General features: G+C 37.0%; 1 protein-coding gene across 4 annotated transcripts in view; it reads left to right on the forward strand.

Annotated features, from left to right (window-relative positions):
• Positions 1 to 16,250, forward strand: part of CLCN3 (chloride voltage-gated channel 3) — a 59,208-nt gene that overhangs the window by 15,778 nt on the left and 27,180 nt on the right. For 2 of the 4 annotated variants that reach the window (XM_009272331.2, XM_009272330.2), the window contains exons 1-3: positions 12 to 121; positions 13,197 to 13,354; positions 15,745 to 15,844. In XM_009272331.2, the coding sequence (XP_009270606.1) occupies positions 40 to 121; positions 13,197 to 13,354; positions 15,745 to 15,844 (340 nt within the window). In that variant the 5' untranslated portion in view covers positions 12 to 39. Of the gene's footprint in view, positions 1 to 11; positions 122 to 13,196; positions 13,355 to 15,744; positions 15,845 to 16,250 lie in introns of those variants that run through there. The other 2 variants (XM_009272332.2, XM_009272329.2) reach the window with 1 other exon arrangement.

Below are 16,250 nucleotides of genomic sequence, written 5' to 3' on the forward strand. Positions count from 1 at the left end.
CTTCCGAGCCGGCAGACGGGCCTCGGGTTCGTCACATCCATGGATGTCTCTTCTGATCCGTATCTGCCCTACGATGGGGGGGGAGGAGACGGCATTCCGCTCAGGGAGTTGCATAAACGAGGTACGCCGAATTTACGTTGTTTGAGTTACTTGTTTGCCTATCTGGATGTGCGAGACTGCTGTTCAGGCTCGAAGCAGAGGTCTAAAGCCTTGTTAATTATTGCATTGCTTTGTGTGGCCAGCCTGATGCCTTTTATAGAAGGAGAATTCAGTTCTGGCTGGTTCCTGTGCTGTCAGTGATTGTTTTCTCTGTGGGCAGATTAGTCCTGCTTCACATCTCATCGGCTTGTGACTCCATCTTCGATATGTGGCAGTCTTTCCTCTCTCTCTCTCTCTCTCTCTCTCAAATCAGTAAAACCATCTCGTGCACAAAAAAATCCACAATTTTGGTTGTGACTGACCGCGGCCAAATTAGCAAGAGTTTATTCAGTAGGCTATTTTCATGCCTTTCACTAGCTTGAATAGGAACAGTGTTTGTCTAGCTTTGAAGTTTCCGTATGTGCTTTTAGACTTGACTCTCTGTTGACGTCTCTGATATGTGAAGGGAAAGCCATACAATTGTAGTATGTCAGTTAAGCCGATATTGATGAGCTCTTAAGAAACTGCAGCTTTGTGGTAGATTCTTTACACTGTTGCTTGCAAGGAAGGATATTTAAAAAGAAAACAGTGTTGTCAACATTCAGGAAAAAAATCCTCTTGAGCTTGCCTTTTGTTTCTTACTGCAGATTTAAAGCAGAATACATTCTATGAAGACTTGGTTTTGTACTGAGAGAAGATACTGCAGGAGTAACTTAAAGTTGTGCCTTCAAATTCTGAGGATATGTGTCTTTTTTCTTGGTTGGATTTCATGGTTACACTTTGGTGTTTAAAGACAGTAAATGTGGTAAATTCTCACTTCAGTTTTGTTTAAATTGGCTAATCTAAAATTAGAAAGTTACCAACATTTATGGCTGCTGGCGATGGCATTAGAAAGGAGGTAGGCTGAGAATAAAGATAAGATTTACATAAGATTTTTTTTTTCTCTCCATGTTAATTTATTGTTTCACCTTCCCTTGTAAACTCTTATTTCTATAAATAAATTAGGTCACACTTTTTTATGTTTATCGAGCATTTTTATCTGCATTTTAGTAGTTTACATAAAAGGTTATTTGTTGTCTTTTTATGATTCTTAGAATGTTTTTCAGCATATGTTAAGAATATCAACAAGTTCTAATATGGCTTAGAGTATTTTAAGACAAGCAAATTTTTCTCTGCCCAGATCATTATTATATAGCAGGTGCTGGATAGTTCTCTAAGTCAGATTTTAGAATCACTTCTGATGAGAAATCGAGAATGGTATTTGCTTAGAACATTTGCAAGGTGTGAATTAGAGATCTTACCAACGTATATAAATACCTGAAGGGAAGGTACAAAGGAGACGGAGCCAGGCTCTTTTGAGTGCTGCCCAGTGAGAGGACTAGCGGCAATGGGCACAAACTGAAACATGGGAGGTTCCCTCTGAACATCGGGAAACAGTTTTTTTTACTGTGAGGGTGACTGAGCACTGGAACAGGTTGCCCAGAGAGGTTGTGAAATCTCCTTCCTTGGAGATACTCAAAAGCTGCCTGGACATGGTCGTGGGCACAACCTGCTCGGTGGCCCTCCTTGAGCAGGGGCGTTGGACCAGGTGACCTCCAGGGGTCCCTTCCAACCTCAACCATTCTGTGGGTGTAGATTTGTAGATAGTTTTAAAGATGAAAACTGCAAAACAGCCCTATTATTACACTTTCAAATTCTGCAAATTATAGTTAGACATCAAAATGTGATCAGCTGTATATTCCTGGAAATTACCATATTTTAGTTGATTTTACAATACAAAAAGTAGATATTTGCAGTGCAAAATGGTATCTGGCACATTGGAGTATTGCTATTAAATATACAGTTTACAAATACTGTAATGAAAGCAGTCGAGGCTTCGACTAGGTGTTCCCATTGTGGTGACACCGCTACGAGCTAGCAAGAGAATTCCCAGTTGTGACTTGTCACTTTTTGCAGTTTCATTGAATTCTGTTAGGGCTTGTACTTCCTATGTTCTAATACTGTATTTCAAAACCAGTGTTACTGGTGCTTCTTTGGTTTGCTATAGTGAGTTTAGATTAAAACAAACAAACAAACAACAATAAAACCCCAACAATGTTACCATAATCTCTTGCAAATCTTAATTTGTCAAGTGCGTATGACTCGTAAGAAAATTGAGTCTCCAGACCAGTTTGTTCCATAGATTTCATCAAAATTTGTGGGTATTTCCTGCTGATGTACAATACCACAGTAATCTGTTGTTGTTATCTAGCTATCAAATTAAAGCTTAAAATGCTGACAGACAAAACTAGAAATTTAAAGTAAATTCTTGACATTTCTTTATTATCTGTGAGGCTAGAAAAAGGATAATACCAAGATTTTTTTTTCCTCTCATGTAGATTTCAGAGCATTGTAATAACAAGCTAAGAGAAAATGGATAAAGGTATTTTGAGAAAACAAGCTTAATTGTTAAAGCCTGTGGATCTCTTTCCCTTATTCACATACTGACAGCTCTTCTGTCCTGCAGAGTAATGTTCACGTCATGCAAAACTGCTTTGTAACATCAAAGCATTTGTTGCACTAATTGACTGCAGTGGCTCACCCAAAGTGGCTGTACCTCAGCAATGATGAAATGATTCTTTAAATCATTAGGGGTCTTTGAGGTTTAATTAACGGTCTTTACTAACGTTCAGTGAGATGAAATACAAAGTTTTATAATACATTATTATTAGAAGCCTGACCCATTGGTTTGCATTAAGAAGATGTTTTGGTTTTTTTTCAGTGCAAATATGATGTGAAACATCAAATGGAAAGATTTTAAAGTATGTATTTATTAATTGTGTTTGTCTTTTAATGTTGATTACTCATCATTATCTCTTCGAAAAAAATACAGTATTCAATATTGTTGAATACTTCTTATCAGGAGTTCCTTTAACTTGCTCTGTCCTGAGACTTCTCTTTATGTGGTACTAAGTGCATCGTTCCAGACCTCCTTCTCCTCTCTGATACACTGAAATAAAACTGCAGGGACACAGTTCACTTCTACTCTGTTCTCTGGTAACTAAAAGAGTTAAAAGTACTACATCTCTCCTCAGAAGGGGTTTTAAAGTCCTGATTTAGGATTGCATATATCGTAAGTAACTGACATGTACACTTTTTCATAAGAATTTTTTTATATAATAAACCATATGCTGGAATATATATTGCATAAATAAATTATTTGTGTTGCTCAATTCTTTGCCCTTGGATTTATTTTTACATCACTTTTGCTAGCTGGACCCTTTTGAAAGTTCCAAATAATCAGTATCTTGCTTGTCTTCCAGCCATTCACAGACATGCTCACGCTTGTTGATTTCCCCTCCCTGCTTTTTTTTCCTAAATAAGCATTCATTTTACCATTCTTTAAAAATTTGAAATCTGAGCAATAGCAGTACATGTATAGCGGCCAGGCTACCAGCAGCAAAACTTGAGCTTCCGCAAGCACGAGGGTTGTTAACTCCCTTTTTTTTGTTACATACACATAAGCACATCGTAGATTTTAGATTTTGGAAGTCCTCAAGCAACATTAATGAAATGCTGTACCACTAATAACCTGTGATTGAGTCAGTAGCCAGGAGATGTGAAAATTACATATATAAAGAGCACACCAAATTTACTGATGACTTAGTTTTAGTAAACCTAATTTTTTTTGAGAGACAAAATAACTCATCATTTCATTTATTGTGCACCAATCACTACTGCATGTAGGTGCAACTCCTGTTGCTTCGACTATACTATTAACAGTAACATTGGGGAAGTCTTTCATTTAATAATATCCTAGGAAGAGTTTGAGTCAGATGCGTACTGAGCCAGTTCAGATCCTCTAAGTGGTAAAAGTTTTATACTTTTGTATTTTAGGCTGCATTTCTGCGTATGGGCCTCTTACGTTTAATAATTAGTAGATGAATCAAAAGCCATTACAGACTGAAATTCTCAGTGTGACCTTTGAAGTAAATGGGTGTGAAAGTTGTGTACACATGCTCAGAGCTAGAGTTTGACCCTGAAATTTTATTGGTAGCAGAGGGAGAGTAATAAAATTAATTTTTAGACTAATTACAGGCTCATGACAGAAAATGTGATCAAGGTTATTATAGTTGTCTATTGTTGAGCGCTTTGAGAAAAAGCATTGCCTGGAGAAACTCAACATGGTTATGGCACTGAATTTCTGCTGCACTTTGTTCTAAGGTTCCTAGTACAAAAAGGGGAAAAGGATTTTCAGTTATGAGTTTAGCATATTTGACTTCGGTGATTAACAGAAAGTACCATGAGATATAACTACAGTTCTTTGTAGGTAGTTACAGGTTATCTGTCTGCATGTGCTGTATGACTGATAAGGTTCTCTATTAGGCATGTATTTTTCAATTTTGGAAATAATTTTGAGATGTACTATTATCTGAGATATTAGAAAGTTAATGAACAAACCAAGATTATGCCCTCCTCGGGCCTGAACGTGGATAATCATATTAGCAGAATTATTATTTTTGTTGCATCCTGTCTTTGCCCTCCAAAACAACGTATAAGTAAGTAACTCTTACGTACATGCAGCAGCAGTGCTTGGAAATCTAATTATCTGAATTTCTGTTGTTCTGACTCATTGCCTTGGCCGTTGTTAGATGATAGATTACTTCCCTTTTGTTATGTTTGCTTTATCTAACTTCATATATCTTTATACCTTTTATTTTTCTCATCTCCTTCCTGCACTCTTCATCTTCTATTTACGTTGTAAATTTAGTAGTGTGGGCATCCCCATAACTCCTCACTCGCATATCTGAATAGATTATTATAGACATAACTAAATAAATATAGTCCATTCTGCCTTTAAGACTACAAGAAAAGAAATCTGTAATAATAAAGCCATTTTTTCTGCTGATTCATAGAAACAGAAGTGTTTCTTCCACTTAAAGTAAAAAGCCAAAGCTATTTATGTTCTTTTTTATAATTATGCTGTACACATTGAGCAATACTTGACCTCCTCTCTGCCTTCTTCTCAGATTCCTGTGCATTTGCAGTGCATGCAAGTCTTCAAAAGTCTTGATTTAACTCTGAGATGCTACTATTCAGCTTTCATTTGTCGTGGAAACCAGGACACATTTAACTCCTACTTTTTTAAACGTTATTTTTAAACCCAGGTTTATCTTTTCTTTTTTTTTTTTTTTTTTGCAGAAGAAATGGAGAGGAGGGGATTATCACTCAGTACTTTGGTCAGGACACATTAACTCCTACTTTTTTAAACGTTATTTTTAAACCCAGGTTTATCTTTTCTTTTTTTTTTTTTGGCAGAAGAAATGGAGAGGAGGGGATTATCACTCAGTACTTTGGTAAAGCATTTTTTCTTTTCCCTGTTCTTCAAATCTTGTTCTGAGTCTTCCTGTTTCCCACCTATCAGATATTTTCCAGCTGATTTTTTTCAGTTAGTGTATATATAGTTTTGTCATTTTTGTATGCATTTTGATTGTAATGCAGAGACCAATTTGTGCTTTAAGAAATGGAGAGGAGGGGATTATCACTCAGTACTTTGGTAAAGCATTTTTTCTTTTCCCTGTTCTTCAAATCTTGTTCTGAGTCTTCCTGTTTCCCACCTATCAGATATTTTCCAGCTGATTTTTTTCAGTTAGTGTATATATAGTTTTGTCATTTTTGTATGCATTTTGATTGTAATGCAGAGACCAATTTGTGCTTTTAAGCCTTTGATGCGGTTTAGAAGAGCCAGCTGAAGAGATGGGCTGAGAATTCATAGTTACACACAAAGGGGAACGTATTACTTGATTAGAAAGACTTTAAAATCATTGATCATCAACAGTAGGGAATGATAGCACTCTGGCACAGCATGCTGTGCTTCTGATTCTGAAATTTAAAAATTATTTCTAGCCAGGAAAAGACAATAGTGCTTAATGACTCTTCTTGAGTGGTTACAGACAAATTTAAATAAACTGACGATTGTTTCTTGTCTTTTTTTTATTTTTTTATTGCAAGCCTCATATTTTGAGGTCTGAACATGGAGACAGAAAGAAGCTCAGGCACTAACATATATCTTGTGTATACAAATCTTCTTTGTTGCAAGTGTAAATGATCCTTATGGTGTGCATTGCATTCAGGGTGCTTCCCTGCCCATTCCCCTTGCCACCTAATACCCAAGGACACAGGAGTGAAGCAAAGCCTTGGATTAGTATCTGGCCTCTGGAAAGCTACAGCCCCTGCGGATTTTAGCACTCAGCAGGTTTGGATGGTCATGTCAGGGAGAGCTTATTCCACCCTTTGGTGTAAACTGATTAGCTTCGTTTTCACTCACAGAGGTGCATTTTTTCTTTTTTCCCCTCCTTTCACGCTGCTCAGAGTAGCACAAATAAAACACATTGCACTGCTGTCAGCCAGAAGGACAGCTGCTGAGGGGGAATACCATGTAGTTGTGCACTGTCTAGAAAAAGGGATGTGTCAGCAGCAGCAAACTAGTGTATTCTTGCTGTAAGAGTTAGCAATTACGTAGCTTGTAGAGAAATACCTTTGAAAAATTGTGTCTTAGTATTTCTCTAGCATCAACTCCAATATTGACATTGCTTATCTGTTGTTGTGTTCACAACTCTGAAATGTTTTTAAATGTAGCCACCTTCGGGAGTTTTGGGCTCTGTGAAATGGATGTTACTGTATAGTGTCTGGATATTAATATTTATATAGAAGTTTTGAATTGTTTCCAGCAGAAAGATGTAATTAAAATCTAACAAGACCCCAAGGGTGCATTTATGTATTTCAGTATAACTAGTCTGGCAGTTTGTTGCTGTGGAAGGGGGTGAACTTGCATGTCGTTTCCCATCTCTTCTCTCAGTTCTTGCTCTTGCACTGGCTCCGTTTCTTGTCTGACAGCACGGAAGCTTGATTCCCAGTTCTGTATAATGGCAGAAATTTTTTTTTGTTAGTTTTGTCTGCTTAGTTGGATTAGCATGTTTGCTTGGTTTACTGTGCAGTTGGATCCAAGGGTGACAGAGCTGATCCAAGGGTGAGAGTGGGAGTGTGTGACCAAGAATGGGAGGGAGAAATAGGGGGAGCAAGATCCCCTATTCGGGTGGCAGCAGTCTGTTAGATCAGCTCAGCCTTATTGTGTAATTATGTCCTGAGAGATAGGTCTCATTTCATAAAACAGAGTAAGCTGATACATGTTCAGTTTGAGACAGAGTGGTGCATTTCGTGATGTGCATTCAGAAGATGTATCATATGCTGTGTAGCATATAGAAGGGGTCTTAAACTTTATCATAAAATCATGGTCTCTTGTTAACTCTGTTAGCCACCCTCTTGAGCCTGTTCATGTCTCAGTTCCGTACCTTATTTTCTATGGAGGCTGTAGCCATGTGGATTTGTTCTCTAGGTGATACCGGGTGATTGTTCAGATAATCACATGGTGGAGAACCACATAAAAATCTATCGTGCACCGTTTGATTACCCCGGATGCAGCATTTGTCTTAATTCTTGATGCTTCTCTACTCGTTATTTCTATGAGAAAAGGAGGAACACTGCACACAAGGAAAGAGTTGGGAAGGACTGTTGAACAGTTATGCAGGAATCGGGAGCATCAAGTATGTTGTAAAACCCCTTTCTTGTGTGAAACTATATTTGGATAACTGTGAAGCACTAGCTCCCTCGTTTCTTTAACTCAAGGTGTTTTAAGTGTACTTTCAGTGGGATTTTTAAATCATAGAGTGTGGAAACTGGAACCCACTGCCTCCCAGAAGAGAGAACACCAAGAAGTGAGGAGGTCCACTGACTGTTCATTTCTTCATGCCAGGGACAGGATAGCAGGACCCTGAAGATCTTTATGATCTACTGGGTTCCTTCACTGGGAACTTGCTCCGAGAGATCTGTGAAGTGAAAAATGCAACAGCATATGAATTTCAGCAACTCGCGTCTTGATTTGTTAGTGTTTTAAAATGTTTTCTCTTGAAAATTTTTGAACTGTTCTATAGTGAATAGTCAGTAATGGTCTGCTCGTGTTTTAAGGGTATTAGTCCTTGCTGATGTGATCTTTTTCTTTTTAAATGAATTAGGTAAAAACTTACCAGGTATTTTTCTTTAAAAAACCACAACTTTCATCAGCTGTGTGTTGCCCAGGGTTGCTTTCAAATCTGAAAGAAATCTACTGTGTTGCAAAAGGACAAGGGAGTATGGGATCACTACTAGAGGAGGTGAGGCAGCCTTTGAAAATGCTGTGCATGGCACCTGAAAAATGCTGTGTGTAATCTACATAAATCAGCTTTTTGTCGTGTTTATCATAGTTCCAACATCAATCAAGATTGAAGACTGCTTGTATGAGGCATATATATAGAATAAGAAAGAAAAGGTATTCCTTGTCTCAGGGGGGACATAAGGCAAGGAGGAATCTGTAATGTATAGAACAACGTGTGTGAGTATAGCAAAATACTAGTTCTGTAATTTCTTTGTTCCTGCTTTACGTCAGGAGGGACTAGGTAAGCAAAGCAGGAGGTTGGGTCAGTGTTGGGATCTAAGAGCCATTCAGTATAACTTCATGTTCAGAAGGAAATGAAGGAGAGCAATATGATAAGGACTGCTTTTTCTGTCAGGCATAGTGTCCTCTCAAGCAATTTTGGATTGTATTTTTTTCATTCTCATTAAAAAAAAAAACCCAAACAAAACCCCCACTTCTTCAGAGATGAGAGCTTTTTTATGGTGTTGGAATCTACTTCTCTTATTCCAGTTTTGTCCATGTAGCATTTTTGTCTGTTTTTGCTGTACCTCATTCTGGTCAGGTGTCCCAAAGTACAGTGTTTTACTGTTAACCTTAATGCTTATTACAGCTTTTTTCTTTCAACATGATGCAATATTCTTTATTAGTTTTTTGTTGGTTTTTTTTCCCAACAATTTCACTTGAAGCAGTTCTTTAGCACTACCAGAACTGATTGCTGGAAAGGATCGTGCTGAAGGCTTGGAATTATATCCATGAAAGGATAACAAAAGTCAGGTGCCTTCCTAGAAGGTAGTTCAGGCAAGACCTATAGTGACTTAATCACCTAAAAAAGACAATCTCCTTTCTCTGAAGCAGCATGTTGCTTTCATTGTCTAGAAGCGTACTGTCTGCAGGCTTGCAGTCTGTGATTGCAGCACCTCGCTAGTTATGTGTTGAGAATACAGGATTGTTAAAGATCCTATTGGAGAAGAGTGTGCTAATAAAGGGATGCCAGCTACCTTAGTTTTGCAAAGTATGGAAGGATTGTGTTGAATTTGCTTTGTAAGGATTCCTGTGAGTTGTATTGAGCCTTTGAGAGGATCAGTATATTACTATTTGCCTCCCTGTAGTAACATGGGTTAGTTTGGAATAACAGTAATAAGTTCTGCCTGCCACTTTTACCATCTGCTTCCCAGTCTAATAAAGCCTTAAGCAAACTCATAGGTAACAAAAAGGTGGCTTTACTTTCTTTACAGCTGCAGAATGCTTCAGGTGTGTACATATGGAAAATGGAGGTGTTCTCTTATCACAGCTAGAGGCTGTGCCTGTATGCCTTGTGTGCTAAGCGCTTGTTGTGGTTTTTGAGACTAAGGCAGCTTGTGTTTTGATGAAAAGCACTTGCATTGAGTTGTAGCCTGAGAAAGAGTCTTGAAACTTGAGGACTGGGGAAAAGGGGGAGGAAGGAAGGGGAAGTACTTTCTGAACGTTGGGAATGTCCAGAAGGCTACATTCGCTAAATGTTACAATTTATCAGGGTAATGATGATTTCCTGCTTGGAGGTTAGAATGCTGTGATGAAAAATCTATATTACGGTAACGATTTTAACAAAATCTATTCAGTTGAAAATAATAACACTTTGATGAAACTGGCAATAAATGATGAGAATTTGCATGTGTGTATGCTGATGAGAATCATTATCGTCATAGCTGGAAGGAGCGTCTTACTGTGTGAAATGCTAGAGAAGGAAGTGAGGAAAGGGAAGTGGAAGTTTGGAAGAGTTAGTATTGGTAAAGGTATATTTCTCTAAATTCCCCTTTAGAATAGTTTTATGCTACGTAGATCATAATACTAGCTGGAGAGTGTCCTCTCCCACTGCTGTCAGACTTACGTATCTTAGATACAGAGCATCAGATTTTGTACAGTTCTCCTCTTTGTGGTCCTCTGTAGGGCAGCCTTTCTACCACACACTAATGCAGGGTATCACTGCTGCCTGTTTCTCACTTGGTACAAGATTATAGCTATTCAGCCGCATCAGATGTTCACGGCAGCTCTGTATTCAACAAAACCATCTCTTCAGCTTCACATCTTGTTCTGTGTCTCCTCCCTATCATACAATAATCATTTATATTCCAGTATTTGGTGTGCCAGCAAATATTGGCAAAGTAGGAACCTGACACAGTTTCAGCAGGATTTTTATTGTATCCAGGCAGTGACCATTCTTTGTAGTCTACTGCAAGTTCTGCTTGGGGTCTGGTGCAGTGGGTATGGTGCCATCCCTGATGGTTTCCCTGGAGAGAATTCCAATTCAGCACCTTGTGATATGCATAAAATCATCTGTTCCTGTTTGTGATACATTTATAACTCTCAACTCTCCTTTGCCTTGTGTGGCATAGGATTGCATGCTCCTTATAGCTTGATATTGCTTCATATATAGCAGGGCGTAAAACCAACTCCTCCTGGGCAAAGGCAAGCTTTTGTCCTACCATGATCGCTCAGGTTCAGAAAACTGCTTGATCACATTGTAACTTTGTAGGCAATTAATAATTAAACTGTGGCTGAATTTAATTTATGTCCCCTTGCTTTGCAAAGGAGGTTAATTTCATGTAAAAATAACATTTTCATAATGTATTGTTATTCTTTTAATTTTGAAAGCTAAACTAATCATTACAGTGTGAATTTTGTTACTACCTCTTCCACAAGATCAGCTTGCCCTTTCAGCTAGCCAGACGTGTATCTTAGACTTCCTTTCTAGTTATGAGAATTGGAAATGGAAGAGAATTGAATCCCTTATCCTAAAGCAAGGTTTTCACAATCACGTCTATTAGCAAATCTGATTTAATTTGCTGTCATTAGCCTTTTATTAATGGAAGCATAGGTAATGCTTCTTTAGATCTGCCTTAAGAGAGACTAGCAGCAGCTTTGGGAAGAGATTTACAGGGCTTAGCTATGGTGAATAGGTGAGGGAGAATTTAATATGGCATAGACTGGGGAAAAAAACAGTGTTAAGAAAGATGGCAGCCAGGCTAGCATGAGAGAATGGTATTGGCATCATTGGGGAGTGTCTCCTGCATTTGCAGTCTCTTCTTTTACTTTAAGATTAAAAAAAAAAAAGTAATCTTTTTAGAGAATTTTGTAGAATTTTAAGCTTTTCTGTATGTAATGTGTATATGTAATGAATAGTAGTTTGTGTATCTTGAAAATTTTACATTGCATTTTGTCTTAATAGGATTTTTGTATTATTTTCTTGTGTGTTGTCTTTCACCACGAAGAAAATATCCAAATAAACACTGCGTTACATAGCAGGCATAAATGACACCTCTCAAGCAATAGATGGCTGAGGCATATCTTTGGGTCTGAGTATAATGCCAGGTGTCACACTGCTTCACTAGATCTCAGACTTCATAAATTTAAAGGGAAAAAGCGCATTTTTACCTATGTATAAATCTAATTGTCAGTTGTTGGTGAGAGCTGGGGCTGGTGAACTCGGCATTTGTAGCATTTGGAAGTTTACAGGTAGGCCCTTTGAAGACTTTTTTTTTTGTTGGTTTTTTTTGGATAAGTTGGAAACTTCTGCTGACAACATCGAGAAGCTGAGCCTGCAATTAAAAAAAAAAAACCAAAAACCAAACAAAAACCCCAACCAACCAAACAAGAAAACCCAAGTCAAGAAACCCCACCTGCCTAACCATCCCAGTGTCAGGCACTAGAACTCATTTCACTAGACTATCTGAACTGATAGAAGTCTTGGCCGACTTGGGCCTACATCTTTAAGAATAGAGATTATTGTGGTACACCATATGCTGTTGGGCCAAATTAGTTTGTTCTTAGTCAAACAAGTGAGAGTAATCACTCTTTAAATCATTGTCTATATTAACCTCATTATAAATATTCCCTTTATGGCAATTACTGTTGCAGAAGCAGTTTGTGTTGGGTGGGCAAGTGGTGGCCATGCTATATTTGGGCAGCTATCCAGCAGAAAATTATACTTGAGTCCTGTAAATATACTGCAGGAACTCAAAAAAGCCAAGATATTACAGAATTGATGACATTTGAAAGCTTAAAAACATAAAACTTTCTTGATCACTTATGAAGAGGGAAAAATTCTCAGTACTCCTCTTGCTCTTCTTATTCTGATCACTGAAAGAAATACTGTTGGGGATGTTGCTATGCAAGCTGCTTGTGAAGGAACTAGCTAGTGACTGCAAATTAGTAGAAGACATTTTCTTTATACAGTATTTCCAACTCTTCATGACTGAGGGCTGTTCTGTGAGTTACCCGAAATAAAGAAATAAAAATAATAATAAAAAAAAAAGTATTTGCTTGGATTTCTGTTACTTTTTAGCTGCACTGATAATCTGTTGATAATGTACTTTAGGTTTGGTTTAGGCATGTAGGAAGGATTGATAATCAATGGTATGTATATTTTAAAATAACCAGCAACTTATGGAAGTACTGTGAACTTTATATCTAATCATCTGGTTTTATTTTCTTACAGTCAGATTTTCCTCTGGTAGTTCATAAACTGAAATAAACTTCAAGTTAAATGTGTATTGAAGCTGCTCTTTTTTTCCACTTTGTTCTATTGAAGTTTCTCTAGAGTCTGCACACAAAACGGAACAACAATTTGACTAGTACATTCATATTTAACCAATGGAAATACAAAGTCACTAACATGTAAATTTAACCTACAGATGAGTGACAGAAAAAAAAGTGACATGCAACATCGAGAGGCCTAAATGAAGTAAAATATGCATGTTATGGGAAATGTCTTAATTACTTGTTCAGAAATTTTATATGCCGTAGTGTTATGAACATTAGAATACTTCGTTTATTGCAGAATTAATTCATTCCTGTCTTTCCTCTGCCACAGGAACTCATTATACGATGACAAATGGAGGAAGTATCAACAGTTCAACACATTTACTGGATCTTCTGGATGAACCAATTCCTGGAGTAGGAACATATGATGACTTCCATACCATTGACTGGGTTCGAGAGAAGTGCAAGGACAGAGAAAGGCATAGACGGGTATTTGAGATAAATAACAATACTTGGAAAATATTCTTTGTTGGATGTTGGAATTAAGGTCTGATCTAGTAACACATAGAAATATGTGCATACTTTAAATTTGTAAGTAGTTACATCAGCTAGAACTACTTGAATGCTATTAAAAAAGCACCATTTCATTGATACCTGCAGTCCTGCAACAGTAGTATAACTTGGAAGGGAAACAGTAATTTAATAGAGTGGGAATAGTTCCCCGTCACCCAAATGATATTTTTACAGTACTGCCTTTTTTGCATGCTAGTATATTTAAGGCTATTTTCCAGTGTAGATATATTTGTAATAGTACAATAGTGGTTATGGTGGTACTTGTTTAGAAAAGTGAACACTGATGTATATTGCTTTTATACTGACACAGGTGTATCTGTGCTACTGGTATCTAGTGCTGCGGTTGTTTGGATTATGGAAAGTGAAAATTCTCATATCTAAACCACTTATATCAGTGTATATATGCTTAACAAAAAAGTAGTCTCAATATGTATGGTAAATGTCCTTTCCGCTCTCCCATCACAGAATTTGCTTTTCTCCTCTTCTCTATTGATTTCTTCAGCAGATCTTCAAAGTTCGGGCCATTCATCTTTATCAGCGTGCTCTGCAATGAGTTCTTTCATGAAATGGACTCAAGTTGTATTAGTCAGTAACGTGCTAGATACTGTCATTCATGTAATAGACTTGTTTAATAGCATTTTAGGAGGAAGTATGCTATTTAGAGCCTTACTGCAAAACTTTTGGGATGCTTACATTAATTAACCTTAAAAACAGAACAGATTTGGACATGTGATTTCTCCTAAAATATTTTTAACTGATCAAAATGAATAGTTAAAAATGAATTGTAATTGTATGGAGGGGTCAGGGGAGAGGTTCCTTTATGTACAACACTGCAGCATTATTCTGCTTTCTTTGGAAACACCGTTTTTAACTTTTCTGGAAGCAAATGTAGGATGTATATGCTGATTTACTTTGACATGGTTAAAAAACATAGTCTTACACTAGTTTAAAAACCAAAACATCCACAATTGCACTATCTAGTGCTTTTTGAAGGAAAAGAGATCCTTGGACGATGGATCTGAGAACATGTACCTTGTTTGAATGCTTTTAATGAAAAGTAAGAAGGTGTTTTCCATATACTTTACTGCTTAGACATCAAATTATGAAATAATTAACACAACGGCATCTTTACACTGCAGATGGGTAGGTTAGTGTCTAGTGGATATGCCATTGGATAGAATGCTGGGCCTGACCAAATCCTGGCAAGGCAGATCACACCTGGAAATAGGTTATCTGGGGTGAAGTCTCACAGCTGTTACTCATTTTAATGTCTGAGACCAGAAAAGTCAGACAAGACAGTTCACAGTTTATAGTCACAGAGCTACTGTGAAATTTATAAATATGCCCTGAATGATAGGAGACTGTCTGGCCATGTCATCAAAGATGTAGAAAGCAGGGGAATGAGTACTAGTTCATGGTGGTTTAGAAAGACATGCTACTGTAGAAACAGCTTTTTTTATTTAAAAAAAAGAAAAAGTTTGAGACTCTCACAAATGTAGAGGAAACTATAAAATACATTTATTTGCTTTAGGGGTGGTATTTTTCCCTAGATTTCCTTGTCTAGTATTGTGCTTTCTTGGTTTGGTTTTTTTTTTTGCTGTTTGTTGCACATACTTTCTCCCTCCTTTTACAGTATGGAAAAAGTCATAAGAATAGGATCTAATTACATAACGAAGGTTTAATCATAAAACAGGTTATGCACAAATTGCAGCTAAATGCACAAAGTAAATAAGGCTAAAATAAGAATTACTGTTATTTTCAGTACAATAACTTTAAATGTCATTAGTAATAGTTGTCTAGAAGTATTATAGGGTAGTTATCCAATTTTTGGTTTTGTTTTATCTTTGTGTGGTTTGTAGTCTAAAGATAAAAGAAAGATGTTTATATTTGAAATAGAAGTTTAGGAATTTGAATTGTATGGAATAGCTTATAACTAACTTGTACACTAACAGTTTATTTGAGGTTCATCAAAAAAAAAATTAAGATTTAGGAGAGAAATAATTTTACAATTACATGTTTTAGATGTGTATCATAGAAAGTATTCATTTATCCTAATAATGCATTTCCTGGGTTTTAGTTCTTTAAATTAAGCAAATTTACTTTCCTCCATCAGTTGTCTGATGTCTGAATAACCAAGCTGATTTATCTATGTAAAGCACTAAATACAAGGACAATGCTTGTAGTTTAAATAGAGGATATATTTGCCTGCAGCTTGCATCATACAGTTTGTATGTCATACTTACTTTTTTTCTCCTACTCATATTACAGAAACACATACAAGTATACATAACGATTTCTCTTTGCAGATTAACAGCAAGAAGAAAGAATCAGCATGGGAGATGACAAAAAGTTTGTATGATGCATGGTCAGGATGGCTAGTAGTAACACTAACTGGTTTGGCATCAGGTAAATTAAAAACCAGAGGATTTCTTTCTTACATTTGTCAGCAAGTATAGTTACTGTGCTTTTCATTTGTGTGTTATCCACCAGCCTGGAAAAGAGCTGGTTCAGACTACTACCATAATTCCGTGAGGGAAGGAGAAAGTCTACTATCTTGATTTACAGGCTTTAGCGTTTTGAGGGGAGGGTTTACTAATCAAATGGAAAATAAAATCCTCACTGAATTTAGTGAGAGCTTCTCAGAGTTATTGAGCTTCCACCTTGAAGTGGAAGAACTATCGGTATTCTTCAGTCCTGTGATTGAGATTGGTGTTTTCCCTTTCTGTTAAATTTTGCTTTTTTCCTGTGAAAGCGTATTAATTGTTTGTGCTAGATGGTTTTTCTGCTATGAATTTGGGGGGTTTTTTTGGGG

The sequence above is a fragment of the Aptenodytes forsteri genome, unplaced genomic scaffold, assembly GCF_000699145.1.
Source record: "Aptenodytes forsteri isolate BGI_AS27 unplaced genomic scaffold, ASM69914v1 Scaffold13, whole genome shotgun sequence".
Taxonomy (NCBI): Eukaryota; Metazoa; Chordata; class Aves; order Sphenisciformes; family Spheniscidae; genus Aptenodytes; species Aptenodytes forsteri.